Raw genomic sequence first — 18,750 nt, forward strand, 5'->3', positions numbered from 1 at the left:
TCTGGATGATGGGATACCAATCACTCTGAAGAAGTATGTCGGCCATGACATATGAAACTGCCAGGTCAGTGTCAACATTTTGGTTTTGAAAGATGAGAAGTCCAAAATATAATTATCTACAAAAGTTTCTCTGATAATTCTTATTTCTCTTGTTTAAACATACAAAAACAGTACTTAAACAGGTTTTGAGTTTTGAGGAATGTGATCACACTCCTCCACACTCCTTAAATGATCACGAGGAGTGATATTTATCACATTCCTTAATCTTTAAGGGGTACTACACCCTGCCCAATTTTGTGCCTATTTTTGCATTTTTCTCAAAATTATAGCGCATTGGTGACAAGTAAGATATGTATATTATAGGGGCAAGGACTACTGCACTGGAAATTTTATTTCAGCACAGACAAAAGTTGTGGAGTTACAGTCAAAAATGAGGGAAAACCAATATTTGATCAATAAATCAATAACTACTTGCCTTGAGTTGTTGAATTTTCAGTGCGGTAGTTATAGTCTTTGCCCCTATTATATACATATCTTACTTGTCACTAATGCGCTATAATTTTTGAGAAAAATGCAAAAATAGGCACAAAATTGGCCAAGGGTGTAGTACCCCCTTAAGCTTATATATAATTACATCACATTTAAGCATTTATCACACTCCTCATTCACAAAATAGCACTCCTCACAAGTTTGAAGAGTGCTATTTATCACACTCCTTAATTTTTTTAAACTCAAAGCCTTTTTTGGCACATTTCATAACCCAAATTGGGCTATTCCACTTGATATTCACACTACCCCTATGGAAGATTTTGGAAATATCTGCCACAGAGGGAGTATGTTTTTCAAATGTAATTGGTCAGGGTTAATCATTTTGATACCATACTCCACGTGTATTACAGCTTTACCTATATCTTCCACAGTGAGTATTTCAAATGGAAGTTACCCAATTGTCTATTCTATTTGAAACTCATACTCCCTCTGTGGAAGACTTATGCTAATTCTTCCACAGGGGTAGTGTGGATTTTAAATGGAATAGCCCATTTGCAGGATCAATTTCTTTTGAATTGGCATCATTACGTTCCCTTCATGCTACATCAGGATATGTGTCAGACATACTTACCATTTAGAGACTTGACATATCTGAACTTGATGAGAGGAATGCGTCGCACAATCTGAAAATCAATTTTCAAGTAACGAGAGTCAACAACAAGAGTCAACAAGAGGATTGTAAACAAAACATCACTACGCTGAATGAAGACGCCGTGATGGTGTCGCAAGCTACGTCGATGAAGACTCTGAAAAAGGTAACTTTTTAAGCAAGAGTCAATATAAAGCTTTTTTTTTTTTTAATAAAATTAATAAACGTTTCAAGAATTTCTTTATCATAATCAGTGTTGGAATTAAGCATTTTTTATGTGTAGCAAATTTGCTATCATTTCTTTCTCTTGGTACAATCACATCAGTATGTAAGTCTATGGCATCAAAATGCTATTCAACTGCAAAATTGTGTAGCAAATTGATAAAATTATGTAGCATTTTGCTACGCGATACCAGCTATTTCCAACGCTGATCATAATCTGTTTGAAACATTCTTCCACAAAATGAATAAGTTCAATTTTTGACAGGCAGTTTCCAGAAAATAAAATAACACCAAAATCATTTGTTTAATTTTTTAATTGTAAATGATTTTATCCCCCACCCGTGCCCCTATGTATGATGCTACGCCACTGTACAAGACACTTGAATTTTGCAGGGTGGCGATACCTCGTAGGCTGTTCACTGATCTCTCACATTCGCGAAAAAGATTGCTCATTTTACCTTTTCAATTTGTTTTCATCAGCTCCCAGTCGATCTGAAATTTTTTTTAATCCCATAGGAAAATTGCCGAAAAATGGCTTGTGCCCCCCCCCCCCATCAGACCCGGTTCCCCTCAATCATGGTCGGTGCCCTCCAATGTGATGACCCACAGTACGCCACTGGTCTTGTATATGATATTAACCCTCTATACTACTTCAGCTGTGTTCGTCTGCTCTGTCTGATTATCGTGTATACATGTAGGTCATGTATTTGACTACCGAATGAGGTGCCGATGTGACGATGATGTGATTCAATTAGCCAATCCGAATCCCACTGCCGAATACGACATAAACTGCGCCAAATTGGCAGACTGCTGAAATACTGTGCTGAAAACTATTACTATAGCTGTTAGCAATGCGATAGCTTGTCCTTTAAGGGGGGACAAGTAAGATATGTATATTATAGGGGCAAGGGCTACAACTACTGCACTGGAAATTTTATTTCAGCACAGACAACAGTTATGGAGTTACACTCAAAAATGAGGGAAAACCAATATTTAGCAATGCCAATGTTTGCACAGAGGGCCGAGCCTGTGGGATCCTAAATTTGCATTTTATATTTTATGTGCATTTCTTTTATGATATATCATTTGTAATAAATTTTGTGACTAAAAGGGCATTTCGTGATCCACAGCATCATCCCGCCCACTTTTCTCAAAAAAAGTTAAGATTTTTATATCACTGGAATCCTCTGGCTACATAATGTTTATGTGCAAAATATTTCTTGCAGATTAATTCGTTTAGGGTCATGTTTTTTATACAGGGTACCAATTGCGTTGCATGTGTATTTTTCAAGCGCATCACATGCTTTTACAGGTTTGGTACTATAACTTCAAAAGTTTCCATTTAAATAGAAGCCAATAAAAGTATATATATTCTGAGAGCATATACTCGGACGATTTCAGAAACGATACAATGGGAGTCATTATACAGGGTGACCCATGCAATATACAGGGTGTAACAAGCAAAATAAGGATGAAAATATTAATTCAGTTAGGGGTGTCACCCCTCAAAGTACATTGATAATTTAAGTTTTGACACATGTTTAATATAACAAACTTAATTGCCCACCCTGCCATATGGAACTTCTACCGGTCAAGTACTTCAATTATGTAGATACAGGGTGGTCAAAAATGTATCAATATTTATTTTAAAACACCCTGTATGGCACTGGAGATGTAAATTTTCATGATTGAGGTATCTAACTAGATGTAAAATAAGCTCAACAATCCAGTTTTGAAAATTAAAAGAGAATTCAACAACGCATTTTCGCAAAAAATTTACAGAAGTAATAAAGATCACAACCAAGGTCTGCTAAAGAAATTTGAGCCTTATCATGTTTTGTCTGTCCATAGCACCCTTTTGAATGTTCCCTACATTAAATCCCTACTCACATGCGTAGAGGTCAATGAACTTTATTAATGTAGCAACAAGTAATTAGTAATTTTAAATTGTCCAAATAACAAATAATACTGAGGCAATGAATGCTAAAACGTGACATCACTTGGCTGAGATCAATACAGAAACAGGTAGAGATCCATCAGTAATGTTTATTGAGACAATAGTGTATTAAATCACCATTGTACAGCATTGTGATCCTCCGCCTCATGATACTCCGCCTCAAGATCCACCCCTGACTTATAAGGATTAACGAGTTACAGTAATTAGTACAAACTAAAAGTATAACTTTTTGTTTCAGAAATTGAAAGGCCAATGTCCAAGGAAAAAAATAATACCAAACAAGCTCAGTCTATTAAATGTAAAATAAACAAACTGCATATGTATGTAAACATGTTTTCATGAACGAAAATGCAACAAATCCACCATTTTGTGGTACCCAGTATAAACAAGAGCACCAATGGCGCTGTGGCTCTGCGCTTTTTGGTGACAGTGAAAGTAATTGTTCTTTGAGTCGAATGAGCAACAGGTGAAATATCATTTGAGTATAATGTGACAGATCACATTCCCCCAACAGGTAGTTTGGTAGCTATCCCATTTGCAGAGCATACAATGATACATCAATCAATTTAGGGAATTAGCGACATGGATCGAAACGGGTGGAAGCGAGTCCAAATGGGCCAAAACGGATCAAAATATAATATACAGGCGAGTAGGCCTATGTCAAGAATAGTGTTAGTCTGAATAAGGCTTTGGCTCTAGTTGGGTGACTGTACCACCAAGTTTCATGACAGTTTAATTAGTATTAAAGGAAATCTGTACCATAAACTAATCAATGGCTAATATAGTTATATACCCCTAAATTAAACATACCAGACGGTCTATATGAATTTCGAATATTCCTAACAAAGAAAAAGCACTTTTAATCCTTCGTTACTGCGATTCATGGAAGCCGCCATGATAGCTGCTTCTGCCACAGCGATAGCGTAACCTCTATCTCACACAGACCCACGGCGAGCGTGATGTTGCTATGGCATTCGCGACCCCACAGCTTAATTTTGGTTTTAGTGCTGTTTTTACTTTTCGTTCTCAAATGACATTGTTGATCATAAATATGACTTAAAATGCATTTTTTATGTTCTTCTGTAGTTTTATGGGTAAAAATTGTATCGCTTTTCTTTTTGAATCTGAACTTTGTTAGTATTCGTTTCGTGTCACCAAAGTTCACGAGGGACGAGGCTTGTGGCACGGATTTCGCTGGTTTCAAAATTGAGGTACTGTTACAGCTAATAAAAAATACATCGGGTATCAATATGGCTGCCACCATGGATCGCAAACTGACCGTTGATTGTCGTAAGGAATTAAGAATTTCTCCTTAATTTGGACGTACCGGTATGTAAGCTTGGGACTTTTACTGTTTGTCGTTTTTATTATTACTGCAACTATATAGCCATTGATTAGTTTATGGTACAGATTTCCTTTAATACTAATTTGACCTCAGATGACCCTGGTGACTCTGAAATGACATTCCCAAAATTTGACTATAAAAAGTTTCATGCAAATCCGACAGTTTTAACTAATTTGACCTCAGATGACCCCTGGTGACCCCAAAATGACCTTCCAAAAATTTGACTCCAAATGTTGACTGTACCCAAGTTTCATGCCCATAGGACAGTTCTGACTAATTTGACCTCAGATGACCCCTGGTGACCCAGATATGACCTTCCCAAAATTTTGGCTATAAATGTTGGATGTATCCACCTATTTACAAGCCCATATGACAGTTTTACTAATTTGACCTCAGATGACCTCTGGTGACCTCAAGATGACCTTCCAAAAAGTTGGCTCTAAATGTTGATTGTACCCACCAAATTTCATGCCTGTCCGACTGTTTTTACTCATTTGACATCAGATGACCCCGTGACCCCAAAATGACCTTTCAAAAATGGCTCTAAAATGTTGACTGTACCCACCAAGTTTCATGGCCATATGACAGTTTTACTAATTTGACCTCAGATAGACACTGGATGACCTCAGGTGACCCTGAAATGACCTTTCAAAAAGTTGGCTCTTAATGTTGACATACCCACCAGCACCAAGTTTCATGCCCATCCAAGAGTTTTTACTACATTGACCTCAGATGACCCCTATTGACCCCCCAAATGTCTTTCCAAAAATGTGACTCCAAATGTTGACGATACTTTGACAGTTTTTACTTATTTGACCTCAAGATGACCCCTGGTGACCCTGAAATGACCTTTCCAAAATTTAGCTATAAATGTTGACTGTATCCACCAATGTTCATGCCCATACGACAGTTTTTACTAATTTGACCTCAGATGACCTCTGGTGACCCCGAAATGACTTTTCCAAAAATTGCCTTTAAATGTTGACTGTACACACCAAGTTTCATACCCGTCCAACACTTTTTAATCATTTGACCTCAGATGACCCCCTGGTGACCCCAAAATGACCTTCCAAAAATTTGACTCAAATGTTGACTGTACCTGCCATGCCCATCCAACACTTTTTACTAATTTGACCTCAGATGACCGCTGGTGACCCCAAAATGATCTTTCAAAAATTGGCTCTAAATGTTGACTGTACCAACCAAGTTTCATGCCCATACAACAGCTTTTATTAAGTTGACCTCAGATGACCTCTGTTGACACCAAAATGACCTTCCAAAAATGTGGCTCTATATATTGACTGTACCCACCAAATTTCATGCCCGTCCAAAAGTTTTTACTAATTTGACCTCGTGTGACCTCTGGTGACCCTAAAATTTTACTAATTTGACCTCAGCTGGTGACCCGTAATGACCTTCCAAAAATTTGGCTCTAAATGTTGACTGTACCCACTAAGTTTCTAATTCTTGCCATGACAGTTTTACTCATTTGACCCCAAATGACCTCGAGTGACCTTGACCCATTTGCCAAAACAAACTTGTTCTGTCTCGGGTCAAGAATGCACCCACCCACCAAGTTTGAGGAACACGCGACCAAAAAAAAAAAAAAAATAAGCAGTCTACAGTTGCTCGAGAAGTCCAGCCAAGAATTTGTTCACCGATAGCTTCACATTTTACATTGTAGACTAGAGACCATTGCATTCAAAATCTAGTCGGATTCGCTGAAGAATGACACCATGTAAAGCAATGGAAGTTCAGAAGTAAACACAGCCGATCACAACAGGCGATTGCATCAAAAAGTTGCTAAAATTACACTTCACTCTTCGCAAAAAAGGCAAATCTTGCTCAAAAGATGCAGTTGACTCATCGAAATAACTTTCATGATTTCATCCAAATTTAATTTCAACATTAACAGAATGAACCTCCGGTGCAAACTGCAAAAAATTGCACTGCTGTCTGCCTGAAAAACAATAGCAAAGCACTCTAGCATGGAATGCGTAAGAACGTGTACAAATTCAAAACTAGAGTTCTGGAGTAAACTGACAGACAGATAGACGTTATGTAATGTAGGCATAATTTATTCAATATTATATTATTATTACTTGTCTTTGGGCATTTAAATATTTTTATGTTTGAGAAAATATTTGGGATGTCGTAATAATCTTCTTTTTTTTTTTTACTTGTCTTTGGGCATTTAAATATTTTTATGTTTGAGAAAATATTTGGGATGTCGTAATAATCTTCTTTTTTTTTTTGATATTGAAAAGGATGTTTGGTTTGGTGATTGAATTCACTAGAATTGGCTAGTAATACTATGACTTTACCATGTTTACGTCCCGGGTTTTATACGTATATGTATCCATGATGTATTATTCCATGAGTGCATCATGTGCATGAGCGTGCCATGATGGCTGATGAGTGTCGAGTGGTTTCCGTCTCCGACTTCTGAAAGTTGCATCTGCTTCTTCTGCTTCACTAGAATTGGCTAGTAATACTATGACTTTACCATGTTTACGTCCCGGGTTTTATACACGTGTACATGTATCCATGATGTACTATTCCATGAGTGCATCATGTGCATGAGCATGCCATGACGGCTGATGAGTGTCGAGTGGTTTCCGTCTCCGTTCTGAAAGATGCATCGATCGTAGAGGTAGTACTGCTCCTACTCCTAGTATCCCAGACACCTTGCGATCTCTCTTTGGGATATTTTTACCAAATAGGATAACAATCTGTCCTTTGACATGATATTTAATTTCATTTGTTTTAACCATGTTTACGACTTATTGTGATGCAATTTCGCCGGCGACATCTGTCATGTGTGCTCATGTGGAGGCAGACATCTTGGTTGTTTGTTTACTTGTTCCACTGCCAAAGACTGTTCATTACGATGTCTGTGATTGGTTCATTTTGGGCCTTATTTTCTAAGGACAGTACTGATTGGATAATTACGCATTACATCATTGGGACTTTGGGAGATAACATGCGTTACCGAAAAGGCAAAAATTTGCACTTATGCAAGGAAAATAGTCCACTTGGAAATTCATTTTTCCGATTTATTCAAGATTCGACAATTTTCATGACTATTTTTTTGACATTCCTTAAATATTTCTTTATTTAAATTGTAAAGAAATAGTTAAACGAAGTTAAGAAAGTCAAAATAATTTTTGAATCTGAACCTGAGAGTACTAAAATCTTAAGAAATTTTAATGTTAAACTTCCGTTGGTTTGCGCCATTGTCACGCATAACTTAAATTTAAATACAGACAAAATAATCTCTATAGCACACAGGAACCAAGTAATAACTCGTTATGGTGGCTTTTTTAGCCAAAAAATCACATTTTCTCAACTGAATTTCAATTCTATCGGGAGTGCAATCGATTAAAAAATAATTTAGCAAAACTTAGAAACCAATTTGAAAACCTAAAACCAAGCACAAAAAATTCCTTAGCATAAAAACCAACACTGTATGTGTAACCCTATCCGTTCTGATGCCTTTGGCTCGTACGCTTCGCTAGAGCCAAAAACATGACCTTAAAGGAGTATTTCATGATCCTAGCATCCTCTTTTTATGACATTTTTCAGTACATATCCACGAAAAAAGCCTATTCCCAAAATTTCAGTTGATTCCGATTTTATGCGTTTGCGAGTTATGCATGATTATGTGTATTACACTGCTCCATAGACAATGCGTTGTAATTTCGTTCTGGTGCACCAGAACAAAATTCAAATTTCACGATATCTTTGCAAAACGAATTAATCTGCAAGAAATATTTTGTACATAAACATTATGTAGCCAGAGGTTTCCAGTGATATAAAAATCTCAACTTTTTTGAGAAAAGTGGGGGATGAGGCTGTGGATCACGAAATGCCCCTTTAAATAGGGAAGATATCGTGAAATTTGAATTTCGTTCTGGTATACCAGAACGAAATTACAACACATTGTCTATGACTATGGAGCAGTGTAATACACATAATCATGCATAACTCGCAAACGCAAAATCGGAATCAACTGAAATTTTGAGAATAAGCTTTTTTTGTGGATTCTGAAAAATGTCAATTTTGTCATAAATACAAAATGTAAAAGAGGATGCTGGGATCACAAAATACTCCTTTAAATATAACACAATAGTATCATGTTTTATATAAAGATAATCTTTGTAATACATACATGCATGCATGATTGTAACTTCAACTTCAAAGCTTGTTCTTTATTGCATGATTGTGTTATTTGTGTAGTATGGGTTTATATTAGCCTATAGGTATGGCATGATGGTGTCAGGACGTTTCGCCCCACACCAGTACATACCACTACCAGTTCGTCCCAATACACGTACATACCGCGACCAGTTCGCCCCAATACACGTACATACCACGACAAGTTCGCCCCAATTGACTCACTGTGTAAACTGTAAAGTGCCGTGAATGCAGTGCATGCGGTCATATGGCCAATCAATACAACTTCCAATTGTTTGCATTTATATTCATGTATTATGGAATAATCAATACGACCTATGAATATTATAGTAAAAATTATAGTATTATTATTATTTTCTTATGATAACAATAAAAATAACTATCATTATTTAATAGTACTAGTATATATTAATCATATCTTAATTATTATTATATTATTGAATCACTTTACATTGTGTTGTTTAATTTGTTTATTTACTATACATTGTAGGCCTATATCTTTGTAAACAAATTTGACGGTGTTCTATGAATTTTATGCCATTAAAATGTATTAATGTATTTTATGAATTTATCATGTTTTTACAATCCATTGTTCGTAACTAATACAATTTGTATTTTCAGTAGACAGTATGCAGTGCTGTTTTTAAATAAATGTTGAGTATTTGTAACAATTTGGCTGGTGCTATAAACGTGTAATGCTATGAATTTGTTTAGAAACCCATGTGATTCAGCCCCGAGATTCAGTTGAGCTGACTATGTTTATGTTATGAAAACATTTTATTTTTGATCATGTAGTTTTCATCCATATGGGTTTTTTTTACTTACCTATTTTATCGAGTATGTCACTTCGACCCGAGAATCACGGGCCGTTTTTGAAATTGTGACGTAGGTCTATATCGGGAGGCACGCGAAGAAGAAAAAGTTGGGATTTTGTTTGCAAAACTGGTTAAAGTCCAGTAATCCATTACTACGATTTCGGTCCAATTTTAATTTGGTTATCCTTTGCCAAAATATTATTAGTAACGCTCCTTTACCCACATCCAAAGACCCGTCCTTCTTTTTTTTTTCACGCTAAAAGGCAAATTTTTGCTCCCAAGACCATTTTGTGGGAAAAGTCCTATATGTTCAGATCTGCAGGCAGCCAAAAGATTTAATGGTGTCTTGCAGTGCATCAGCATGCGTTTGAACGTACATACATTATATCATCATGCATGGTACTGTATACTTTTAATGTAGGGAGTGGGATTTTTGACGCCATATAGGCATAACGTTTAACACCCCTCCACACCCCGCCCCGCCCACACGCACCCCCACATAAAGCTCACCTTCATTCAGCAGTATAAACACACATACTAGAAGAATTGAGCGGAAATGGAAAATGTTACTTTTAGCACATAAATCTGAATTTGAGTTTTCTTTCTCTAATAATTGAAATGGAAAATCTTTCCCAAATAATTTTGTTTCTTTGCTTGGTTAGTGCTCTCTATACAACCACACCCGGTATACCCCCCCCCCCCACACACCCACAACACATGATCGTCATGATCGGTCACCCATATACTTAAACATTAGGCCTACTCATGATAAAGGTGTGTCTTCCAGTGCATATTGCAGCATGTATTATAGACATTATATATTATATCTTCATGCATGGTGTATCCGGTAATGTATACTTTTCATGCAAGAATGGGATTTCTGACGTTGTAGGCATACTAAACCTTTTAAAAACAACTATTTTATACACCTCTCCACCCCAAGTTACATAACGCACACCTTCATGTACAGTATTGAACAGAATAAAAGAATTGAGCGCGAATTGGAAAATGTTACTTTTATGCGCGCATAAATCCGAATTTGTGTTTTCTTTCCGGTATAATTCGAAATGGAAAATATTTCCCATTTAATTCTTTTACAACATAATATAGGCTAAAGCCACGATTTCTCCGTGTTACAAAATTAAAATTCCGTGTTACAAATTGGACAATTTCCGTGATTTTCCATTTTCCAATATAAAGCACTGAAAAGTGAAAACAAACATGTTTTATAAGTGTATTTTGTATTACCCTTTACTGTAGTAGGCCTAGAATTAATGCTAAAATGGATTATTTAATGGTTGATTACTGTCAAATAATCACTTTTCTTTGTTTTATTTTGCAAATCAACACAACAATTAGACATTTTACACAGTTGTTTTACTATTTTGTGGCATTTTCAAATTTCCGTGGGCAAACCCCGAATTCCGTGAATTTTTCCGTTTTTCCGTATCAGAGAAATCGTGGCTTTAATATAGGCCTAATACAATATTTCACACGAGAGATATTCAATTTATTTATTCTCTGAGAACAAACTTTTTCTTCTTCAATTTTGTTTTTACTTTAAAAATGTAAAACAAAAGTGGCGATAGCCTATTTAATGTTTAAAAATGCCCAAGCTTACATTGAACTCGGCCAAATTCATTATGTTTTAAAGATATTGGAGCTACCAAAAAAAAAAATCCAATTAATGGAACAATTTTGTGTAAAAAGTGTTATTGATAGGGGAATAGATTTGATATAATTTGAAACTCTATTTTCCCTGTTCACGCGTGCAAGTATAGGTCTTCCCTATAGGCCTATCAAACACCCATATTTGGAAGATACAGGTTGTTCGGGTTTATGCATGATATCATTTTAAACTTCATATAACTCATTATTTTTCCTGTTCACACACGCACCGCCTACTATAGTCTATATATCTACCTCGAGTCACCGCACTAGCTTTGAAGTTCAGCGTGTTCTGCATTAGCTTAGTATAATTTATATCAAATACCCAGATTTGGAACTATAGCCTATATGTTTCTCTCTTAGGCTTTCTGCATGTTATACTATGCAGTATGCAAATCACATTTCTTTACTGATTTCTAACAAACACCACCGTGAAACACCAAACCTATATATTATATTAATCATACTTATTTATGAAGGGTGCAATCTGACTATTTTTGATTTGTATATAATGGACAGTTATTTCATCATGCCGATAGATTATGCTACCGTGCAGCAGTGCGCTGCAATGCGCCGGTGCTCCTTTGTTAAAAGGAAAATCCCTGATTAGACACAGTCAAAGAGCTTTTAAAATCCCGATAAATTCTTTGTTGAATATTAGGGAAGGTGGGGCATAACGAACACCTAACTTCAAGGATGCTCTGTGACGTCACCATAAGTAATATGTTTCACGTCCCTCCCGCTTCCTTTTTGAGGTTTTCTCAAATATATTTTTATTTTTTGAAATTCAGTTATAACTTTTCAAAAAATATGTCTAGGAAGTTGGAATGCTTTCTATAGCCTTGTTAAGATACAAGAAACATTTTAGGAAGGTTTTGTGATCATTGGAGGGGGTGTAACTCTCAGAACAACAAATAAAAAGGGCCTCCTCCTTTTCCAGGCATTATTGTATACGCTAAAACAGCTCAAAGTATGGGTATTTACACCAATTTTATGATAAAAATAGAAAATAAAAAGCCCCTCCTCCTTCTTTTTTTTTCGAAAACCCGGACGTGAAACATGTTTTATTTTTTACTTGGCCTTACGGGTATACTCGACTGACAAATTACATTATTTGATTAACAGTTTGAGCAAATTTGAATAGAGTTCGTCTTACTTTCAGAAAATTAATCTAGAAAATTAAATCAGAGGAATCAATTATTTGCGGTCATGGATATTTCGGGACAAAATTGTGATATAAAGTGAAATAAGTATTAAAATATTGGTATATCGAGAGCAATAAATATTTTGCATAAAGCATCCAATTTTATCATTATTATGTTTTGGATCCAATATTTTCACACATTTGGACTCATCCCACTCATCAAAACATAATAATAAGAAAAAAATAGGAGGACCCCAAAATGGAGTAGATGCTAACAAATAGGGCGTTTTGATGGAAGGCCCTAAAAATGAGTTCTTTCTGGGCCATATTCTAAACTTTATTTTATTTATTTATTTATTATTTAACCTGGGTGACCAATCAATGCACTGGCACTGTTCTCCCTGGTTCCCGGGTAAACTTTTGGTATTTTGGTTGCAGAATGAGATCAAACAAGAAAACTAAATGTGTAAAAAAACAGGGACATATATCCCACATATCCCTTTGAGCAAGAGGATTTATAAATCATGATAGTCCAGGAAGAATCAATCCCTTTACCGTCTCTTTACCGGTAAATGGTCCCAATAGAAACACGCCAGGCTATTGACAGGCAAGTTGCAGAAATTAAGAAAAACAAAATGAATCATAATAACTGTCAATCACAATTATCAAAATTGTAAAAATACATTTATATTAGAGAAGTATGTCCTTTATAAATGTATCTGATATAAAATACAAAATTATATAATCAAAATAATAGTATAATTAAAAGATATATAATTAATTTATATTTATATCTTTGATTAACCATTTTTGCAAACAAAATCATTGGATTTTTTCTTCTTGCACTGCCTCCCACACCTTCGTCGCAAACACAAAACACGGCCCGTAATTCTCGGGTCTTATAAATCAAATTGAGAGCAGACTACTTGACCCGGGACTTGTCAAGCAATCGATCGTACATCAGTGTTTAAAGCACGCGGACGCTGGCCCGGGACTTGTCAGGCAAGGTACGCCGTTGTATGTTCTGGCACTTTTGCGTGCTTGGTGCACGGAACCGTTGATTGAACATATCACACCCGGCGTTTTCGTGTAAGTGGCAGCAAATAATCCGCCGCTAACACGCGGGGCAAAAAGTCAGTGCACAGCACTGAACCCACAAAATATCTCAAAGATGCGTTTGTTTTGCTAGTTGTGCTTATTCGCCTTTGAAAAATTTGCCAAATATTTTCAGTCCTATTAATAGTTTAATATGTTTACAGGACTGCAAGTTTTGAAAGTTTTGAACATCACAAACTTGTTTTAACTGAGTTTGAGTCGGTAAAATAAAAATACACAAAACTCGCAAGAGTTTTTTTGTTTTTATTTTTTTTTATAGGCCTATATATAATGTTTTGTTTTGCCATATTATTTTGCAACACGAAGCGTATCATTACCATTTGCTTACTATACTATACTATACTATAGGCCTACTATACACTGTACTATACTATACTATACTATATACTATATACTATACTAGTTAATACACGCCGGGCTTCAAGCAATCGACCAGGAAACAGTCAACAACAGCCCCAATACCCGCGGTATAAAAAGGGGACGAAAGTGCACGGAGTGTAGTGTAATTGAATTGGCGTGTAACGGAAGTGAATAGGTTCAAGTGGCCTGTATCCCGCACAGCAGTAGATTTCCGTGGTTGAAAATTAGCCAGAAAAGCACTACATTTTTTGTAAAAAGCGAGTTTCACAGCGAGAAATTGCGTATTCTATTTGAGCTTACTATCATGCTACAATGATCTCCGTGACGTAACTGTTATGATTGATCGTATTGATTGGCATTGGTCGCATGCACACTTCGCAACGTTACACAGTGAGTCAATTGGGGCGAACTGGTCGTGGTATGTATTGTGTATTGGGTGAACCTTTTTGGGGCGAATGTGTTTTGGGGTGAGACGTCTCGCATTCGGCATGATAGGCAATGTACACTGTACACGTAGCCTCGTAGGTAAGCTTAAAAATCGTTAGCTTTCCCAAACTTTGCATTGAATTTTCACTGCATGAAAGCAAAATAATTAAACGCATCTAAGCTATATCTCCTTCTTTGTAGTTCTGGCAATTGAATGAAATGAAAAATGATAGCCCTACATCCTCCCAAAACACGTAAAAATTGAACACATTACGGCTTACCTGACCTACCCTGGCGGCGGACATGTTGAATTCTGCTGAATCTGCTCAATCAATTATCGATATAATGGATATCGATATTAAAAACTGACCTTTAAATTATTGATCAAGTGGATCTCTGCAGCTGCCCCTCCCCTTTAATCCTTTTTTTACACGTTTTTTTTTTTTTTACATTCTTTTTTTATCCTTGCTTATAATATATTTCTTTCGAGTATTCAGAAAATCCTTGGTGGTGTCGGAGGAGGGGGGGGGGGGAAAAAAAGCAGGTTCAAAAAGTTTTGGACCTCTATAAAAAAAAGGGTTTAAAAGTTTCAGCTGAAAAGGACATGTAGGCCTATGTCAAAAGCGGTTTTGTACGGGATTTTGTACACCAAGGTATGGGGATCAATTCAATTAGGCCTACTTGCTCTTGGCCTAGGCCTACATAATTCAATTTCAAATTTACAAAAATTGAAGGCAAAAAGTTTATGATTTGCAGAGGGGGTCTACGTGAAAAATAATTTTTTCTACCCTTGGGGGCCAATGGAACTCGATTATTAGTTTCCGATTGGATGTTTGAAAAAAGGACGAGGTCGCTATTTCATTATTCATTATTCGGTCTCTTTTCATTATCCATTATGTCAACAAAATCAATGATTTCATGAACAGTCTCCAAATTTAGGTTCCCCACCATTACCAAAGTATATATTGTTGATGAAAGACCATCTCAAAACCGGTATTTATGCTTAGATCATCTTTACAGACATTTTGCAACAGATTGAGAAAAGATTTGAATTTGTTTTCATTAAAATGAAAAGAAATTTGCAATTTTGTAATCACTAGAAACATGATGAGGTAATCCTTAAATTTCCATTATTTACTACATCCTCTACCCCTACAACTAAGAAAAACTGCTGATTATGATCAGCAGGGGATGTCAGACATTTTGAGAGTTTCAATTTTGATTATTTCCATTTCAATTTTCAGATCATTGACTTTTTTATGAAAATAATGAAAGTTTTTGTCAAATTGAAAAAGTGATGCGGGCGGTCAATAGGAAACTAACAATCGAGTTCCATTAGCCTAAGGGGCTGTGCAATAATTATGAGCCCTGGGGAGGGTAAAATTGGGGGGGCAAGAAATTGTTGGCGAGCCAAAAGGGGGGCAAGCAATTTTGGCAAGCTGAGAGGGGGGGGCAAGCGATTTTTGGCACACATTCATGGGGCGTCTTTTTAATAAAACGCTCTAAAAGGCTTAGGAAAACAGTACGGTCAAACGCTTAAATATGCAAATTTTCCTGCTCGCTGCGCTCGCTACAGGTATATAGACCATTTAAGGTTTGTAAATTGGGATCCCAAAAATTTGGCATGCAAGGGGGGCAAAGAATTTTTGGCGGGCCGAGAGGGGGGGGCAAGCGATTTTTGGCAGGCCGAGAGGGGGGGCAAGCGATTTTTGGTGAGCTGTTTGAAATTTCCCCCAGGGGGGCTCATAATTATTGCACAGCCCCTAATTTTGCAACTTAAAGAGGCTGTGCAATTAGGAGGGAGGCGAGCAATTTTTGGCTATCCAAAAAAGGAGGGGCCGGGGTTGAAGCGATTTTTGGCACACATGCACAACAATGGATTATAGGCCTATGGAGCACTGTTGGGCCGGGTTGAAGCGATTTTTGGCACACATGCACAACAATGGATTATAGGCCTATGGAGCACTGTTTAAAAACACTCTAAAAAGGGTTAGAAAAACAGTACAGAAACATTTGAATAGCCCCCCTATGCAAAATGTCCTGCTCGCTAGCTCACATTACAATTTTAGACCATTTAAGATTTGCAAATTGAAATCCCCAAAATTTGGTCTGTGCAAAGGGCAAATATTTTTGGCAGCCCAAAAGAGCTCAAAAAGAGGGGGGGGGGGCAATTTTGGCAAGAGGGGGTGGGGCAAGCAATTTTTGGCATGCAGTTTGCAAATTTTACCCAATCGCAGCTTATAATTGTCCCTACATTTTCATTTTCCTATTGGTGGGGGAGGGGTTCTTCATGGAAATGAGGCCCGAAAATGAGGAAACGGGGATATGCGGCAGATTCAGGTTGCATTTTCAGCCATTTAGTTTAGACTTGGAGTGCATTTTCAGCAATTTGGTTTAATGCGCTTATTGTAGTTTCATGAAAATTTTGTTTAAGAAGTGGTGTTTTTTCACAAATTTCTTGCAGGAAAAGGTGTCAATTTTTCATCGTTTTTAGCAAAATTTACAAACATTTTCCAAAATTGGTATAATTTCGGGTCTGTTTTTCATCAAATTTGGTTTAGGGTCGGGTAGTTTTTCGTAATCCCAGCCACGCATCCCTACCCCAAACCAAAGTTGACAACATTCCCCCTGGCATTTTCCACCTTTTTTTGTTGTTGTTGTTAAATTTCTCTCTCCCTTTTTTCTTTCCTTCATTTTTTTTTATTCCTTGTTACCTAATAAGAAAGTTTCAAATACTGGGTTTTTTTTCTGATAAAACCAAATACTCTCCAAGTATAGTAAACACAAATCCTTTGTAAAAAGCCTGTTTTTCTTATTCACTTAGTTTTAGTTTGGCGAAAAAACTTTTCCATATGCTTAGAGTAGTTTTATCAGAAAAAGAACTTGAATGTTTTCTCACATGAAAATCATAGTTTCTCATGGAAAGTGTTCTAGCTTGGTTTGGTAATCATGTAATAGGCAGCTGTTCCCTGCTGCAGGCCCCTCTGTGGGGTTTTGGTGTTTGAACCCCTCAAATGAATCGTGCCTCAATACAAAGCCTCAAACCCTCAAATTAAAGAAAATTTCTTTGAATTTCTCTAGTGACTCGCACAGGTGTAATTTTTTATTTAACCCTCCCCCCCAAAAAAAAAATAATAAAAAAACACCAAAAAAGAAATACAATGTTGACTAAAAACCACTTTAGTTTTGGAGTGAAAATATTGATTGAAATTATCTTTTTGGATGTGGGGATGGTGGCAATCATCCCTCTTCCATAATTTATTTTAATCATAGGTCAAATGTTTTGTTAAAGAAATTGCCCCCATGTTTCCAGCCAAGGGTGGCAACATTCTCCCGCCCCACCTGAAGAATTCAAAAGCTTACAAAGGAATTAATTGAATTGTTCTAAACCTTATAGTCCAGCTGTAAACTACAGGTTTTTGTTGTTGAAGTTTTATGGTCTTGCTAGTTAGAGCAGGTTGTGGTGTTTTGCTAATAACTGCTCTATGGTAAGCATAGGGAACAGAAAATGTACAAATTTTTAGAGCATAAATGCGCCAGTTTTTGAAAATTCACAATTAGTGCATTTTTGTATCAAAATGCATGATTTTTCTCCCCTAAAAGTTTCAAATAATTATATGCAATATTAAAATGTTTTTACATTTTTTTTCTAATTTTCTAATACTTTTTTAACATGGATTGTATTGCAGATTATTATGGATTTTTTTAATTTTAGTGAAAACTACAGGGTTTTGAAAAATGAGCAATTGAAAAAATGGTTATTTTGTGAAAATCTTAAAATAAATATGTTTGGACTACCTGGAACTATTTGTTACCTATGTAACTGTCAGATGTTCAGGGAGATACTGGTAGGTCATCATCAATTGGTCAGCAAAGTGTTTACATGACTCCTGTGTAACTGGATCACACATGTTCTGGAATGATGGTACATAGACTTTGTGCAGCGATCATTTTGATTGTGGTTCAAGACTGAAAAGTGTGATCCAGCTGACATTATGATAATCAGTGTACACGTAACACTTCGCTGGCGAATAGGACTTGCTGTGTGGTCTCAGATACAAATCAATTGAAGTCATTCCAAGTAGTACAAACTTCTTTATCAGTATGACAAAATAATTTGAGACCATGTTCATCAGAATTTGAGCATTTTTCTTTTTCAACGCCTGTGAGACTTACTATAATGATTTCTACTCGAGTTATTTGATACATTAGGCACAAGGTGCCTATTGCTGCTGCCCAAAAATGTACACTGCTGCTGCCCAGCTTCTTCATTGGTTTGCAGTGTACACATATCAGAATCACACTTACAGTACACACACTGGTACTGGATTGGTACTGCACTGGTACTCTAGGAGTAGCCAC

The 18,750-nt window shown here is 36.4% G+C and overlaps 1 protein-coding gene across 3 annotated transcripts in view; it reads right to left on the reverse strand.

Moving 5' to 3' along the window:
- Positions 1-14,732, reverse strand: part of LOC140171613 (uncharacterized) — a 28,436-nt gene extending 13,704 nt beyond the window's left edge. For 2 of the 3 annotated variants that reach the window (XR_011861621.1, XM_072194900.1), the window contains exons 1-2: positions 14,670-14,732; positions 1,121-1,172 (exon numbers count right to left, since the gene is read on the reverse strand). Coding sequence is in view for 2 of the 3 variants with exons in the window: in XM_072194900.1 (XP_072051001.1) it covers positions 1,121-1,172; positions 14,670-14,693 (76 nt within the window). In the remaining variant the exon portion in view is untranslated. The remainder of the gene's footprint in view (positions 1-1,120; positions 1,173-14,669) is intronic. The other variant, XM_072194899.1, reaches the window with a different exon arrangement.
- Positions 14,733-18,750: the final 4,018 nt, after the last annotated feature.

The sequence above is a fragment of the Amphiura filiformis genome, chromosome 15 (assembly GCF_039555335.1).
Source record: "Amphiura filiformis chromosome 15, Afil_fr2py, whole genome shotgun sequence".
NCBI lineage: Eukaryota > Metazoa > Echinodermata > Ophiuroidea > Amphilepidida > Amphiuridae > Amphiura > Amphiura filiformis.